The 15,469-nt window shown below is 68.9% G+C and overlaps 1 protein-coding gene across 1 annotated transcript in view; it reads right to left on the reverse strand.

The window, feature by feature from the left end:
• The window catches only part of STK32C (serine/threonine kinase 32C), a 32,742-nt gene that overhangs the window by 2,269 nt on the left and 15,004 nt on the right, over positions 1-15,469 (reverse strand). Inside the window, exons 2-10 of the mRNA XM_028512161.2 lie at positions 5,313-5,368; positions 3,924-4,075; positions 3,371-3,544; positions 2,694-2,731; positions 2,512-2,601; positions 2,146-2,249; positions 1,477-1,593; positions 331-456; positions 89-220 (exon numbers count right to left, since the gene is read on the reverse strand). Coding sequence (XP_028367962.1) covers positions 89-220; positions 331-456; positions 1,477-1,593; positions 2,146-2,249; positions 2,512-2,601; positions 2,694-2,731; positions 3,371-3,544; positions 3,924-4,075; positions 5,313-5,368 — 989 coding nt within the window. The remainder of the gene's footprint in view (positions 1-88; positions 221-330; positions 457-1,476; positions 1,594-2,145; positions 2,250-2,511; positions 2,602-2,693; positions 2,732-3,370; positions 3,545-3,923; positions 4,076-5,312; positions 5,369-15,469) is intronic.

The following is a 15,469-nucleotide window of genomic DNA, read 5'->3' on the forward strand; positions in this document are numbered from 1 at the left end:
GGGCCTGAACGAGGGGCTGCAGGCGGCCGGCAAGAGCAGCCAGGGTCGGGGCAGGGAGCAGGCACCCCGCCCCAGAGCCCCCACTCACGGACTGGGAGCTGTCCCTGCTGCTGTCCCGGGACCGGGTTTTGGCCAGCCGCTTCTTCTTCTTGTGCAGCGGCCTGGACTCCAGGATCATCTCCTCCAGCTCGAAGGTGGGGTCGCAGTGCAGGCGGCCTTTCTGGGGGACGGGGGGGCGGGCAGGTGCGGGGCTCACCTGCGGTCCCCCGCCCCCGGTCCCGCCCGCCACCCCGGTCCCCCCACCGCCTGGCTTCCTGCAGGCTTACTCACGTTGGGCACGAAACCCGGCTCCACCTTCTTCTGGAGGAGGTCGTCCCACAGCACGTGGGCCAGCGAGGGGGTGGCCTGCATGTCCTGGAGGCTGGAGACGCGGTGCTTGGGGTTCACAGTGAGGAGCTGGAAGGGGTCCACGTCAGACGGGGCCGCCCCGACGTCCCTCGGGACACGGCCCAGCGCCTGCCCTGGGGAGAGCCGTCCAGGCCAGGGGCCCAAGGGCGGGACGTGCAGGGTCTCAGGAGTCAGGCAGGCGACCCAACAGGCGCAGGGGTGCCGCCAGGGGAGGGTTCGGGGTGTGAGGTCTGACCGTGCCCGGAGCCCGAGGAGGCAGCAGGGGACGGTCTGCTGAGATCCGCCAGCAGGTGGCGTCCTCGGCCCGGCCGACCACCGGGTGGCCGCCTGACCGCAGCTGCAGCCCGCACGGCCCCACGAGGCCCTGGGCGGGCACGTGCATCGGGCAAGGCTTCCCCAGGTGTGGGGCTTGGTGCACAGGCCACCAGCACGCCCCACTCGGGCTTCTGAGAGTTGAGGCCCCACCTGGGGACCACCTGGGCAGGTAAGGGCAGCGCTCCTTGGGGCAAAAGCCAGGTTACGAGGCTCCGTTAGGCACGGGAGAGGCTCTAGCTGCCTGGCTACAACTCCAGGGTCATAGGTCTCCAGGCAGGGGCCAGGCCTGCCCAGGAGGACCTGGTGGGCCAGGACTCGGGACTGGGAGCCACGGGGCCCCACCTGTCCAGCCCTCCCACTCCCGGTCCCGAGGGACCCCTGTCTTTCAAGTGAAGCTCTCCGAGCGGGCAGCCGTGGGGCCAGAGGGGGGACAGGGCCACAGCCCCGCCCCACCCGAGGGCAGGGAGCTGGCGGGAGCACCGAGGCCCCGCCCCTGACGGCTCTGGGCCCTGGGGGCTGCTGGGGGTCCCGGGGCTTCTCTGCTTGCTCCCAGGGTGGCTGCCCACCTGCCGGAGGGGAGCAGGGCAGCGGGGCCGGGGGCTGAGCGGCCGGTGCGCAGACAGGCTCAGCGGCTATGGGAGGGCAGAGCCTCTGGGAAGCGGGGGCTCCACACGGCACCCCCTCGGGACAGGAGGCCGGCCCAGCGGGGACCTGGCGGCCCCGGGCCCCGTGCCTCGGGGAGGGGGGGCTCACCTTCCGCAGCAGGGCCACGGTCTCCTTGGACCAGGAGGGCACGTACTGGACGCTCACGGTGCTGAACAGCTGCACCAGCGACTCTACGGCGTTGCTCGAGTGGATGTCGTAGGGCCTCTGGGCAGGGAGACGGCGCTGTGCCGGTGGCACTGTGCCGGTGGCCCCACGCTCCCCCCAGCCTCACCCCCGTCAGGCCCGGGCTGAGCACGGTGGCCCCAGGGACCTCCGGGGCGGGGACAGGGGCGCCTGGGCCGGCTGCAGCTTCAGCGGGGAACTGGCCAGAAGAGGGCGCTAATCCACCCCCAGGGCCCGAGGCCGAGGGGATGGGCCCCAGAGAGGCTGCCTTCCTTGGGGGTGGGGTCCCTTGGATGCCCCCACTGGGGGATGGGGAAGGGCCATTCCAGGCCCAGTGCCTAGTGCCCAGTGCCCAGTGCACAGGCCCAGCCACCCCCCGGAAACCTCAGCACTCTCCACCCTGCTGCTGCCCAGGCACCGGGCGCCCGCCCAGGGGGGCTGTGAACAGTGTGGGTCCCCGATGATGGACAGCACAGGTGTCTGCGGGCGCCAGGGCAGGGCAGCCTCCCCCTCCCCGACAGGGGCCACCCTGGGGTGCCGCCAGGTTGGGGCCGGGGGCCCAGGGCAGGGGGAGCTGAGCCGGAGGAGCCGTACCCATCCCCGCAGCAGTTCGTAGGCCATCACCCCCACGGACCACCAGTCCACCTCGAAGGAGTAGCCGGTCCCGCCGTTGACGAAAGACTGGAAGATCTCCGGAGCTTTCCAGAAATGGAAGGAGAGGCTGAGCACCCCTGACCCTCGGGCCCGGGGCTGGCACCTGGGGCTGGGGCCCTTCCCCACAGACGGCCTGGCCCGCGGGCAGGTCCCACCGCCCACCGTGTGTGCCGAGGGGTCTCCTTGTCACACCCGTAGGATCTCGCACGTCACCTGCACGGTCAAACGTGGCTGCCCCGCACTCTGACCTGCCCCCTGGCCACAGGCTCCTGTGGGACGGGGCGGGGCAGGGCGGGGGCCGCTCACCCATGTACGGCTTGGTCCCGGCCAGCGCGGTCGCTCTCTCCCCGTCCTTGATGATGGTGGCGATGTTGAAGTCGGTCAGGTGCGCGTGTCCTGGGAGGAGCGAGGGCCGGAGGCTGTCCAGGGACCAGCGGCGCCCCCCGGGGCCGGGGCGCCCCTCCCCGCGGCCTCGAGCCCCTGCTCACCTCGCTCATCCAGCAGAATGTTGTCGGGCTTGACGTCCCTGCGGGGAGAGCAGGGAGCGGAGAGGCCCTTCCTGTGTGTGCCCCGTGACCCTGTGACCCCGTGACCCCACAGGGCTGGGCACTCCCCCGCAGGGGGCCTGCCGTGGGCCCCGGTGAGGCTCAAGGGCCCCACACAACGTGGGGACAGAGCCCGCAGACCAGCCCCCCTGGCCCCTGGGAGGGCGGCCTCCGCCCCACCTTCTGGACCAGGCAGACAGCAGAGAAAAGCCCAGCCCCGGACACAGAGGGAGCCAAAGCCCCCCGAGGCAGAAGCAGCCCCCCGGCAGACCCTCCCTCCCAGAGCCTGGGCTGGGGCTGGGGCCACTGTGGGTGTCTGCACTGCCCGGGGCAGCAGAGGCTGCGGGGGCGGAGAGGCCGGAATCCAGGCCGTGGACTCCAGGGCGGACCACACCACGGGCTCGCGTCCCGCAGATGCAGCTCCGCTCCCTCACTCCACCCGCTTCCGGCCGACGTTGGGTGTCGGTTTGAGCCCCCCGGCCCAGGGCAGGAGGGCAAACGGGGCCCTGTGGCCCCCTGACCAGGCGGAGGCCACCCCAACGGGGCCAGACCGCGGGGTCCCCGAGACCCAAGGGCTGTGTGTGCCGGCCCCTGGGGTGCCGCCGGGGGAGGGCCCGCACCTGTGGATGATGTGCTGCCCGCGCAGGTAGTCCAGGGCCAGCGCCAGCTCGCACACGTACAGCCGCACGGTGTCCTCGGAGAACTGCACGCTCTGCTGCAGGTGGTAGCGCAGGTCCCCGCCCAGCAGCAGGTCCACCACCATGAACATGTCCTCCTCGTCCTGGAAGGAGTACCTGCGGGGGGGGGAGGGCCTGGCACAGCGACGGCAGGGGCCGCCCGCACCCCGGCTCCCGCGGGAAGGGAGGCCGCGGCCCGCAGGTGCCCACCTCCTGGGGCGGGTCTGGAGCCCCCCCGTGAGGGGGAAACAGCCCCCCAAACTTTCTGCCAGAAACTTGCAGGCCCCAGGCCCCCTTTGTGGGAAAGCTGGGTGTCCTGCGGGTGGGGGCCCTCACGAGCGCAGGGTGCCGTGGACACCGACGGCGGGCGGACTGGGGCGGGGGCTGTGAGTGAACTGGGGTGGGGGGGCGGCTGGGCGCTGCCGGTGCCCAGGGGCAGGGGCAGGGGTGGGCGGCCCCGTGGGGGGGGGTGCTGCTCCCCAGCGGGCGGGCGCACCAGAGGTTCACCAGGAAGACGTGCTCCAGCCCCTGCAGGACCTCCAGCTCCCGGAACACGTTGCGGACCTCGTCCCGCTCGATGCACTGCCGCTTGCTCACGTACTTCATGGCGTACATCTTCCCTGTGTCCCGCTTCTGCACGATGCACACCTGCGGGCGGGGCGGGGACCGGGTGGGGACGTGGCCGGACGTGCGTCCCCCGTGCACCCGGGCCACCTGAGCTGGAGCCCGCGTCCCACCCCAGCCAGGCCCCGGGCGGACAGTGGCGGCACCGTTGTCCACCCCTGCATTCCCTCCCAGGGCTGGGAGCTGCAGCCGGCTCGCAGGGGTGTTGGGGAACAAATGAGGGGCCCCCTGGCCAGGGCCCGGCCCCCAGGCAGCCTCTGCGTACAGCAGCTGCTGTTGGCAAATCCCCGTGCCTCCCGGGGGGACCGGTCCCCACCCCGTGCGCCGGCCCCCTCAGCTGAACTGCGCTGCGGGTTGGCAGTGGGGACTTGGCTCCCACGGACGGTGGCAGACAGGACCGGGGTGGGGGGTGCTGAGAAGCACGGACTCTGAGGGTGCCGGCCGTGCTGCCTCGTTTGCTTGGCCACCGTGGCCCTGTGGGCGGCCACCCAGAGGTGCTGCCCCCTCTCTCTTGCCGGGAAGAGCGGCGTGGCGGGTTCCTGTACCGGGCCGGTTTGCTCGGCTGCACCACCCTGGGCCTTGGCGGCTCTTTCGTAACCCGGTGAGGGGAGCCGATCGATGGCGTTCGAGTTCCGTGCGACCCCTCCCAAAGGCCCAGAGATCAAAGCAGCAGCACCCGGACACCTGCGTGGGGGGGACTTACCTGTGGAGCCCCCCACCCCACGGCTGAAAGGAAGCGGTTCCTTTACAACAGACCCGTCCGGGCTGCGTCCAGGGGCTGACTGCGGCCTTGGCAGAGAGCACGTTGAGCCCCTTTGAGCTGTGACTGCCCCGATCTCTGGACACAACAGGGCAGCCGTCCGGGGGGCGGGGGGGTCGAGAGGAGATGGGGGGGGCAGGCTCCGAGCCGGCCCGGGTGGGGGCTCGAGGGGGGCCGTGCAGCTGCCCCAGGGCCGGGACGCCGCTCCATGCCAGAGCAGCCTTGGCACCGACAGAGAGGGGGTGTTGGGATCTCAGCCCCCCACGGCCTGGCAGCTGTGCAGGCTGTGTGCTCTGCGGCAGCCTGGGCTAAGTCGTCCCAGCACCGGTGAGCCCAGGGACAGCCCACTGTGCCCCAGCATCGCTGGCCTGCTGACCGGGAGGCACACCCCCCACCCGCACCGGCAGACGCGGGTGGGCCTGCCCCTCGGCAGCAGGTGGGCTGAGCAGAGGGGCATCTGACACCGAGGCCCCACCAGGCCCCTCCTGGGCGCCACCTTACCTTGCCGAAGCTGCCCTTGCCGATGGCCCGCAGGATCTGGAAGTGGTCGAAGTTCACTGTGGACGGAACAGGAGGGGTCAGGCCGGCTGGCGAGAAGGCCTGGTGCCCCCACCGGCTCCCCCTGCGGCCACCCCCGGGCCCCCCGAGGCTCCGGCCAGGTGCTGGCTGCAGGCTGAGGAGCTCCAGCTCCCGTGCAAAGAGGGGAGGCCGGAGCCAAGGGGAGGGGTGGGGCCTGGGGGCCATGCAGCCCCCTCTTCCCGGGCTCCTTGTGGGCAGGGCCGGGCCACCCACCTGCGGACAGGATGGCATGGAAGGGGCCCCTCAGCTGCAGCCGCAGGAGCCCAGGGGAGCCCCCTCCCCAGGAAGCTGGTCCCGACCAACACAGACCCACAAACAGGAGGCCCCGGGCCTTACGGGGGGGCTGCCGGGACCTCCGGGGCAGGACCTCAGCCTCCTGCTGAGTCTCCTGGGCGGGGGAGGGATTTGCCCTGAGGGGTCACTGGATGTTTCTGGGGGGAGCCTGCACCAGCCCGGGGTTCATCCCCGGAGCCCCGCCTCTCTGAGGCCAGGCCCACAGGCCCGTGAGGAACCGCCCGAGTTCCTACTTCTGCCGATTCGTGGACAGAGCAGGACAGCGAGCCCCTCCCGGAGAAAGGGGACCTTGGGAACGGCTGCTTCCCTGCCTGTCACAACCTGCCCTGCCCCCCCACGCACAGCGCGGCCCATGTCAGCCCCCGAGGAGGGGGCGGGGTCCAACCACGCTCTGCGGGCTCCCGGCTCCGTTCTGAACCAGCGCCTGCTCTGCTGCGCACGGGACGGAGGACAGGGCCCCTCCGCCTGCACGGGCTTCGGCTCTCCCCTTCCACCCCGCTCGGCCCCAGGCAGGGTGCTACCAGCCCGGGTGTCTTCCCCCCACGCCCTCGGGCTCCAGGCACCTGAGGCCCCTCCCCTGCACAGCCCAGCCCGTGGGCAGGAGCCAGGCCGGCACCCTGAAATCTCTGGGGCACAAACACAGCCGGGCTGTGAGCCAGGCCGGAGACAGACCTGAGGCAGCTGGGGGCCTTGGTCCAGAACAGTCCTGGTTCTGGGGCCCGGGGAGGCACCAAAGCCCAGGACTCTGCATGACCACAAGCCAGGAGCCAGCGGGTGCCCCTGTCCGCAGGCCGGGCGAGCGGCTCCTGGAGCCACCCCCACACAGCCTTCCAGCAAAGCTTTGGCTCAAAAACACGCTCGGGGGTAACTTCTCAGACGACCAGCATGTGTCCGGGTCCTGTTGGGTCCGGACCAGCTGGACCTGTGTTTCGGGGTTCAGGACGACAGCCTCAGACGCACTGGAGGCACTCCTAACTTCGAGGCTCAGCAACCACCAGCTCCTACAGCAGTCCTGCTTGCCGGGCCCAGCTCCTCCCGGTCCTGAGGGGGGTCACCCGGGACAGGGGGCAGGGGCTCCTGCTGTCCAAGGCCCCCACCGAGCGCCCCTGCCAGCACCCCCAGCAGGGACAGGCCCCCAGCACCACTGTGCACTCCACCCCGCCCCAGCCAGGGAACCAGCCCAGGGCGCAGGGGCGAACCGGAGAGCTCTGAGGGCCGGGAGCTGGGTGGGGGCCGGGGACGAGGAGGGGGAGACACAGGCCTGGGCCGCCGCTGAGCCCTGAACCCCGAGCCCCGAGGCGGGTGTGGCCAGTAGGGCAGCGAGGGGACTGGTCAGGGAAGAGCAGCCCTGGACCAGGTGGGCTCCACCCTCTGCCAGGCCTCCGTGTCTCCGAGCAGGTGGGCAGATGGGCAGCCCCAGCCTGGGGGCTGCCACCCCCAAGTCCCTGGCAGCCCTCCCTCCGCCAACCCCCTGCTGGGCTCCACCCCCAGGCCTCCTGTCCGCCAGGCCATCCTCAGCCCCCTGGACCCCTGACCCCACTGCACCCCATCTTCCCAGCCCTCTCCCTCCTCAGCACTGCCCAAGGCCTCAGCTCATGGGAACCCCACTTTGTGGGGGTTTGATGCGGGGAGCACAGCCGTGGACCCACCAGGGTGAGTCACCTGCGGCCCTCGGCTGTCTCACCTGGGAGCCGGGAGCTGGGGCAGCAAGCAGGCGGCGTGGCCGGGTCGGGTGAGGGCAGTGGCGCCGAGCCCCTCCCCATCCCTGCTGCACGGAGCTGCCACCGCGAGGCGGGCCGCCCGGAGCCCACGGGGGGGGGGGGGCCCGGCGGGGAGCAGGTTGGGCCTGAGACTGAGCCACCCCGCCCAGCCGGCTCGGCCTGGGGAGCAGCCTGGGCCAGCCCAGAAACTCTGCCGTCTGCTCACCTGTGCCCGCACCTGTGCCCGCAGAACGTCCCCCTTTTGGGACCCCCAGCCCAGCCCCAGGTCCCCCGGCCCCTCGTCCCCCACACAGCTTCTCCAGTGACCACGAGTGTGCCCTGGGCTCGGGCTGTGCTGAGCAGACCCGCCGCCCCGGGGAGCCCCCACTTTGGAATAGGGGTGTAGAGCTCAGGCCCGGGTGTCCTTCTCAGGTCCCTTAAAGCCCGACCCAAACGGGATGAGTGCGCACAGCCCAGGACACACGTCTGCTTCCGGTGACCCCGGTGTGTGCCCGCGGCTGTGCATGCACGTGTGTCTGCGTGTGCATCTTATGTGTACACGTGTGCATGTGACCTGTGCACTTTGTGCCGGCGTGCCTTCTGTGGTGCACGTGTGCACATCTGCATGTGCCTGCATGTGGTGCACGTGCCGGTGTGTTCCGGGGGGGCAGCTCTGTGTGTGTGTGCGTGTGCTGGTAGCCATCCTCGTGCGCACGCCCAGTGGGGGGCACGGGAGGCCCGCACTCGGCCCGCTGGCGCGGGCCCGCTGGTTGCTCCGATGGACTCGCCCAACCCAGGGCCTTCGCTTGAGGCTCTGGGATCCTGGCAGTTTCCGAGCTGCAGGCAGAGATGCCGCCTGTGGGTGCTGCTGCTGAGCCCGATCTTCCCCCTGTGTGCGTGCACACGTGTGTGTGTGACTCAGGCCGTCCCGCGAGCCGCTGCGGGGGCGGGCAGGGCGCTGGGGAGAAGCGAGTGCAGGCAGCGTGGGGCCTCGCAGCCACTTAGCACCCCCGAGGCGCCGCCGCTGAGGGCCGCCTCCTCCCTGCTGGCGGCTGGGAGGCCGGGCGGATCTGTCCCCGAGGCGTGAAGGCCGCTCCGGAGCTGACAAGACCGCCCAGTGTCTCTCCGCGGTGGCAGCTCACCAAGTGAGAGCTGCCAGGCCCTCCTGCGCCCTCTGCCTGGGAGCGCCCCTGCCTGGGGGCACCACTCGGGGGTGGGGCAGCTGGGGCCCCCGTGCCCGGCCGCCCACCGTCACTGGCGTCCCGAGTGTTCACCGAGACCGGTTGCCGTGTGCTCAGCCTTCCCCACTTCCCAGCGCGGGTTACACCCGCTGTAACCACAGGACACCTCGCCCACAGAGCAGCCTCCCGACGGGGCGGACCCAGGCTGGGGTGACTGCCGTGTCACCTGGGGCCTGGGGGTGCCTCGAAGTCCCCTGCAGCCCCAAGCCCGTCCCCCACGCCCAGCGCAGGCCTGGGAGCACGTGAGGAGGGAATGAGGGAAGAGCGAAGGGCAGAAGGCAAAGGCCGCCGCCCCGCACCGACCCGGCCCCAGGCCAGCGGGGCGGCCCCACCGGGAGGGCTCCTGGCCGGACTCGGGGCCTCGGGGCCTTGGCTGCTGAGACTGGGAAGTGCTGAGAACAGGGAGTGGGCCCCAGTGTTCGCGAGACTTGGTGCGTATCCGGGCTGGAGTCCAGGCCCACGGCGAGAGCGGTGTCCGTCTCAAACCCAAGGGCTCGCTCGTCCGGCAGAACACGGCCAGGCCGCTCCCAGTGGCCGGAGGACAGCAGAGGTCCTGCCCGCTGGGCGGAGACCCCACAGCCCCAGGGCTGCCCACGCCCCAGCACAGCCTGCCCTGCCCTGCCCCACGGAGCCCCTGGGTTCCCTGAAGCCAGGACTCGGGGGTGTGGTGGGGGGGGACAGCTCCTGTGGCTCCAACGTCCCAGGCTGAGGGGCGGTCCGCGTGGCGAGGGCTCTGCTTGCCTGGGGAGCAGCTGCCCGGGCCCCCCGCTTCGTCCGGGGAAACAGAACCAGGCAGCATCGCCGTGGACAAGGCCCTGTCCTAACCTCTGCCTCACGGTGCGCACATGGTTTCATTTCCTGCCGATCCTTTGGAAACAGATTTGCGAATTTTTATGGGAAGTCGATGTTTAAAGGTTAATAAATCGCCTGGTGGTTGGCGCTGCGGGCGGGGGGCCACACCTCCAGCGGACACTCCCCCGAGGCTCCGGGCCGGGAGACGCGGGCTCACAGCCGGCCGGGCCCTGCCCCCTTTCTGAACAAGAGCCTCACCGCATGTGCAGGCCTCGGACCCTTGGGCACTGGCCTGTCCGGGAAAACGCTCACTGGACCAGGGAGGGCCCCCGACACCCCCAGGCCCCTGCAGGCTGGGACCTCCTCCCCAGGAGCCTGGCCGGGCCTGAATCTCCAGCGGGGACACCAACCGCACTTCAGAGGAGGGAAAACCGGAGGTGACGGCCATGACGGGAACCCTAAGGAATCAGCCCACGGCCCCTGCGCCCCGAGGGCCCAGCCCCTAACACGACGGGGCCCTTCCATGAGGGACCGCCAGCCTCCAGGCCATCTCCCCTCCTGCCCCGGGGCCTTGCGAGGGAGCAATGTTGTTGCACCTTCTGTGGGGAGAGAACCCGGGAGTCCCGGCCGACTGGGCACTCGCCCCGGCCTCCCTGGGGCTGTGGCTGCGGCAGCGTGGGGAGGGGCCTGGGGGTGCCGCCCAGAGCTGGGCACCAGCCTGGAGCCTGGCCCACTCCCTGTCGGGACAGCGTCTCTGGAGAACGGTGCTCTGGTCACCGGTTTCTCCAGTTCACGGAAACCAGAAGGCAGACGCTCCCCTAGGGAACGGCAGCGAAGAACAGGAGAAACGTCCAGGGAAGGATTAACAGAGGAGGTTTTTAAGGAGAATCGTGAGATACGGAAAAGCCGGTCCTTTCTTTAGGGGGGCCGGTTTGAGTCGGCGCCCACGAGCCTCCACCCTCCCCCTCCGGGGAGTCCCCCCGCCCAGGCCGGGGCCTTCACCCTGCGCTGGCTCCCAGGCGCTCAGATGGAGTCACGCGGGCTGCCTGCGCACACCACTCGCGCAGGGGCAGGGACGCAGTGCAGCGGCTCCCGGGCTGGTTTCCCGGGCGACCCAGACAGGCCCCTCCCCCTCCGGTCCCCACCGCGCGGAGCAAACCCCTGGTCTCCAAGGGAACGGCCGGGATGTCGCTCGGCAGGCTGAACTGGCGTCCTGGGAAAGGGGCGGGCCTCTTCCAGGCCCCAGTGGATGGAACTAAGGACAGGCGTTACTTGGAGGGGGCCTAAGGCTTCTGCTCTCCTGTGTTTCCAAAAATAGGAGCCGGAAGGGCCGGGCGGGGCTGCGCGCCGCCTTCCCTCGGGAGCGAGGCGGTGCGGTTTGCGGGATGGCAGCCTCGGCCAGCACCGGAGACCGCCGGGGGGTGGGACAGGGCGGCCCTCCCACAAGTCTCTGGGGAGAAGCCAGGGCCCTACGCTGCTTCCTTGCGCACGGTGCCAGGCGGGGGTCTGCCGGGACCACACACAGGCCTCTGGCCTCTCCGGAACCTGGGGGTCCCGCCTCTCCTGCGGCCCGAGCGGTTTCTTCCTCTGTGGAAGGCTCGGAGCCTGGAGACCCCGCCAGCCTCCGCTGGGCGGCCGGGAGGGGTGTCACAGAGAGCTGAGTGGCCTGTGGCCCACGGGCCTCAGGCACAATGAGCCCATGAGTTCTACGAAGAAACGGATGAGGGTGAGGGTGCTCGAGACTCTGGAAGGAGAGAGGCCTGTCTGAGTGGGACACCCCTCCCCCCCGCAGGAGCCACCAAGGAAAGGCTCCCTCCGGCGGGTGGGTTCCATCCGTAAAAAACGTTAAGGCTTTCGCCTAGAAAAAAAATAAATTTTCAAAAAATCAAAATACTACCAAATGGGTAACAACGGGGTAAAGGCATTTGCAATACATGTGACACATGAGGGTAAGTCTTTAATTACAAGAAACCTAAACAAACCAGAGAGAAAGCCAGCCCAGCGGAAAAGGCAGATGCCTGGCCGGCGGTCACCTCCCTCCCCATGTGCGCGCGTCGGTCCTCGCCACGAGGAGGCGCCAGGGAGAGGCCTGGGTGCGCCCAGAGCGGGAGGTGCGGTGCGGGTGCAGACCGGCCCGCCTGGGAGCCGCCGCAGATGCGGTCCGGGGCTCCGCGCTTCGGGTGGTGGTGCCGATACTGTGAGGCCCCCCCACGCAAAAACTCCTCAAGATCAGCACCCGGCAACGCTCACAGCCTCACGGTCCCCAGACCGGCCAGGTGCGGGTCACAGGGCCCCGTGGCAGATGTGACTGGGAAAGCCGTGTAGACAGCAAACACCGGGGGCTTCCTGTGCCACCAGGATAAGGCCGCGTGGAGGCCACGTGAGGTTCGCGTAAGTGGGAGGGCCCTGGGGGCGGAGCCTGTGCGAAGGCCCGGACCTCGCCTGCGGGTCCCCTTTTATTCCGACGGGGCTGCCCGGGCGTGCGAGGGCGGGCTCTCCTCCGTTTTCTTCCTTACGGTCCCCTGCTTATTAGACATAAAAACAGCCGGCCCCGCTGTAGCCAAGGTACGCAGCAAGACCCCTGCCCCCGAGGGGAAGAAAGCTGGTTTGCGCGCTCCGGCCTGAAGGGGCTGGACGACGTCTCTCCAGCGGGATAGGACCGGCTTTTTCAAACCCAGAGCAAGGCGTCCTCGTGCGCCCCCCCACCCACCCACCCGCGCCGTGTGGTCCCGGAACCCAGGCTGGAAACGCAGTGGAGGGAACGAAAACGTCATTCGGAGAACAGGGCTCCAAGGAGGTGACGCCGCAGCCACAGGAGCTTCCCACTCGGGGCGGCAGGTGGGGAGACGGTTCATGCTGGCCACAGGCTGCCGAAAGCAGAAGACCCCCCCCCACCGGCAACTGACCCTGACGGGGGGAGAAACTGAGGGGTCAGGACCCGGTGCCTCAGTTCCCGGAGGCCCCAGGGGGTGGGGGGGGGGGACTGGAGGGGACGTGCCCGCCCCACTCGCATCTCCAAGAGGAACTTCCCACCCCCGCCCTCCACCCCCCACGAGGGGGGACTGTTGGGAACCGCCCTGACAGGTATCAGAAGCTGAAACCCCCGCCTAGGCTAAGGCTGAGGGAACACCCTTGGAACCGTAAGCCAGCAAGGAGTCAAAAGCTTATCTCCCTGACAGGAGTGCTGCTTCTGCTGCTTTATTCATAACTGAACCCCAAAAAGCTTGGTCGGTTAGCCAAAGACGGGCAAGATTCCCCAAGGGGGGAACGACCTAAGACAGGCACGATCACTTTGGGAGGCCCCCAAAAGGACTTGGGGGGCTGCAGCAAAAGGGGGTGATGGACCCTCGATCCTCGGCTTTGATGTAGCCTGAGTTCTCATCGCCTGGGAGAAAATCTCCTTATCTCTTGGCTGCCTTAGTTCCCTTGCTCCACCTAAGCCTGAAACAATGACAGGGTGGTGCCGCTCTGTGCTGGAAAGGGGGGATTCCCCAGGTGATCAGGCCTGAGGAAGACTATGTAAATTCCTGTGAAACCTTCTTTGTTTAGAATGCTCTCAGTTGAATGAGAGGGGTCCAAGGAGGAAGTTAGTTGGTTCCTCAAAGTCTTACAGCTCTTTGACCCCGACTCAATAGACCGGCAGAGTTCCTTGTTTTCTATAGTTCCTTACTTCCTCCTGATGAGTACTGTACTTTACCTGAATTATTATGCAAAATGAGCCCAATAAAAGCAGGTATGGACGGTAAATGGACACGCTCCCCACTAGGGGGGGTGGCCATTTCGTCCCTACTTCCCCACAGAAACTGGTCTGTCTCTGTGCATGTTTTTTTTCTCGCGTGTTTTTCGACGAACCATCCACAGCGTTCCGTGATCACTGCTGGCCAGTGACCCACACATCAGGGGACCCCTGGTCTGCGCCTAAACCCTCCTCCCCACGCCTGCCCGAGGACGGCTCCCCCGGGGGCGGCCCTCGCCCGCCGGGCTCAGAAGGAGCCGGGCTGCTTCAGAGGCCCCCATGGTCCGCTTCCTCTGGGCCTCCCAGGGCCACCCACCGTGGCGCTCCAGAAAAAAGCAGACTCTCTCGACCCCTCCCTGGCCTCGGGTGCCCCGGCAGAGCCCCAGAGCCGGGGGCAGGCGCAGAAAAGGCCCGAGTCACCCTCCCAGGGCTCCAGGACCACCAGCCCCCAAACAGCCCGGGCTCCTCCTCCTCCTCTCTCTGAGTCGTGTCCCCAGGGGACACAGCTGGTCCCAGGAGCTGGGGGCCACCGGAGGGCAGAGCAAGGCTCAGGGGCTGCCATGGAGAGGGCCCGGGCACGGGGCAGCAGTCTGGCTGTGGGGTGGCTTCGAGGCCACCGGCTGTTGCCACCCACCCCCACCCCACCGACCCCAGATGGCTCCCACTCTCTCCACACTGTCCCGGGGAGCCCACCCCCAGACTGACTGCTCCTTGCCCAGTGGGCCCCGCCCAGCTGAAGTCCCGGGGTCCCAGAGGAGAAGGGGGCTCAGCGGTGGCGGGGCAGCCAGGACAGGAGGACTGGACCAGCAGCACCCCCTGCCTGTGTGGTGCAGAGCAGGGTCTCCTTCCTTGTTAGGGTCCCCAAGCTCCGGGACTTGCTGCCGAGGCCCTGGGGGCGTCCCTGCCGGCCAACTGCAAGGAGGCGTGTGGTGGACGCAGGGACAGGGCGGTGAAGAGCCTGGGACCACAGAGGCCCGAGAACTCCTGACCACGCTCCTGCTACCCGGGGCCCCAGTGGGAGCAGGTCAGCAGGGGCCACTCACCGTGGAGAAGGTGGAAAGGGGCAGCCCCAGGCCGCAAGGCCATCCCGAGCAGACTCCACGCTGACCCACCGGCCTTCTCCTGCAGGTGAGCAGCAGGAGGGCCGCGGCCGGGACCCGAGGTGCTGGGCGGACGGGGAGCAAGGCGCCGCCACCCAGGACCGTCCCGTCTGGACTCGGGGGCACCGACGGCGGACGACACCAGGTGGGAAACAGGAAGAACAGCAGGATGGCAGACTCAAACCGAGTGGAAGCCCACCGAGGCTTCCACTCCAGTGAGTGGATTAACCGTCCAGCTAAAAAGCAGGCATTTTCAGACTGGATTTTAAACAGTCAGACTCAAGCCCTGGCTGGGGTGGCTCCGTGGATTGAGCGCCAGCATGCACACCAAAGGGTCGCCGGTTTGATTCCCAGTCAGGGCATACGCCTGGGTTGCAGGCCAGGACCCCACTAGGGGGCGTCCAAGAGGCAACCACACGTGGATGTTTCTCTCCTTCTCTCCCTCCGTTCCTCTCTCTCTGAAAATAAGTAAGTAAAATCTGTTTTAAAAAGTGTGACTCAACCCCACAGTGTTTATGACACAGCCGCCTCGCCTTCGAGGACACAGAGGGGGTGAAAACAAGCGGATCCGCCAGTGTGAACTGGAAGGGAGAGAAGGGTCCAGGTCAAAGTCCCACGGACCTCCAGGCAGGGAGCCCGGTCGCCAGCGGGGAAGGGGGCGCTGCCCTCGGGTGAAGGTGGGAGGCATGGAAGGGACCCTGCGGAGTGAACGCGACGGCAGCCGCCGGGAGCAGCCGGGACGTGGGCGGCGAAACCAGACGGGAGGCAGCGGAGGGCAGACCGGCCCCGACGGGAGGAGGAGAGAACGCGACCCTACGAAGGGGCGCGGCGTGGCTTTGCACCAACGGCCGGGACGGACCGGACGGATCCCACCCTGAGAGACACACAAGTGGCCGAGCTGGTGGGAGAACGGCGGAGACCTGGAGACCAAGTGGCTGCCCGAGAAACCATGGGCATTAAAGCCGCCCCCCGCCCCGGGACCCCAGGCTGGGACGGCTTCCCTGCGGAACCCAGCGACAGACACGTCGGGCGGAAGCAGCACTGGCTTCGCAGAGGCTCTCGGAGAACGGTCGGCGGCGCTCGCCCCAGAGCGAAACGAGACCCGGACGCAGGAGAATGGAAAACCCAGAGCAGCGCCCCCTCCCCGCCAAGGCCCGGGGGGGCAGGGGGAGGCCGCTGACGACACGGTTGGCCGTCGAGTCCGGCGGTGCCAGGC

The sequence above is a fragment of the Phyllostomus discolor genome, chromosome 5 (assembly GCF_004126475.2).
Source record: "Phyllostomus discolor isolate MPI-MPIP mPhyDis1 chromosome 5, mPhyDis1.pri.v3, whole genome shotgun sequence".
NCBI classification, from domain to species: Eukaryota; Metazoa; Chordata; class Mammalia; order Chiroptera; family Phyllostomidae; genus Phyllostomus; species Phyllostomus discolor.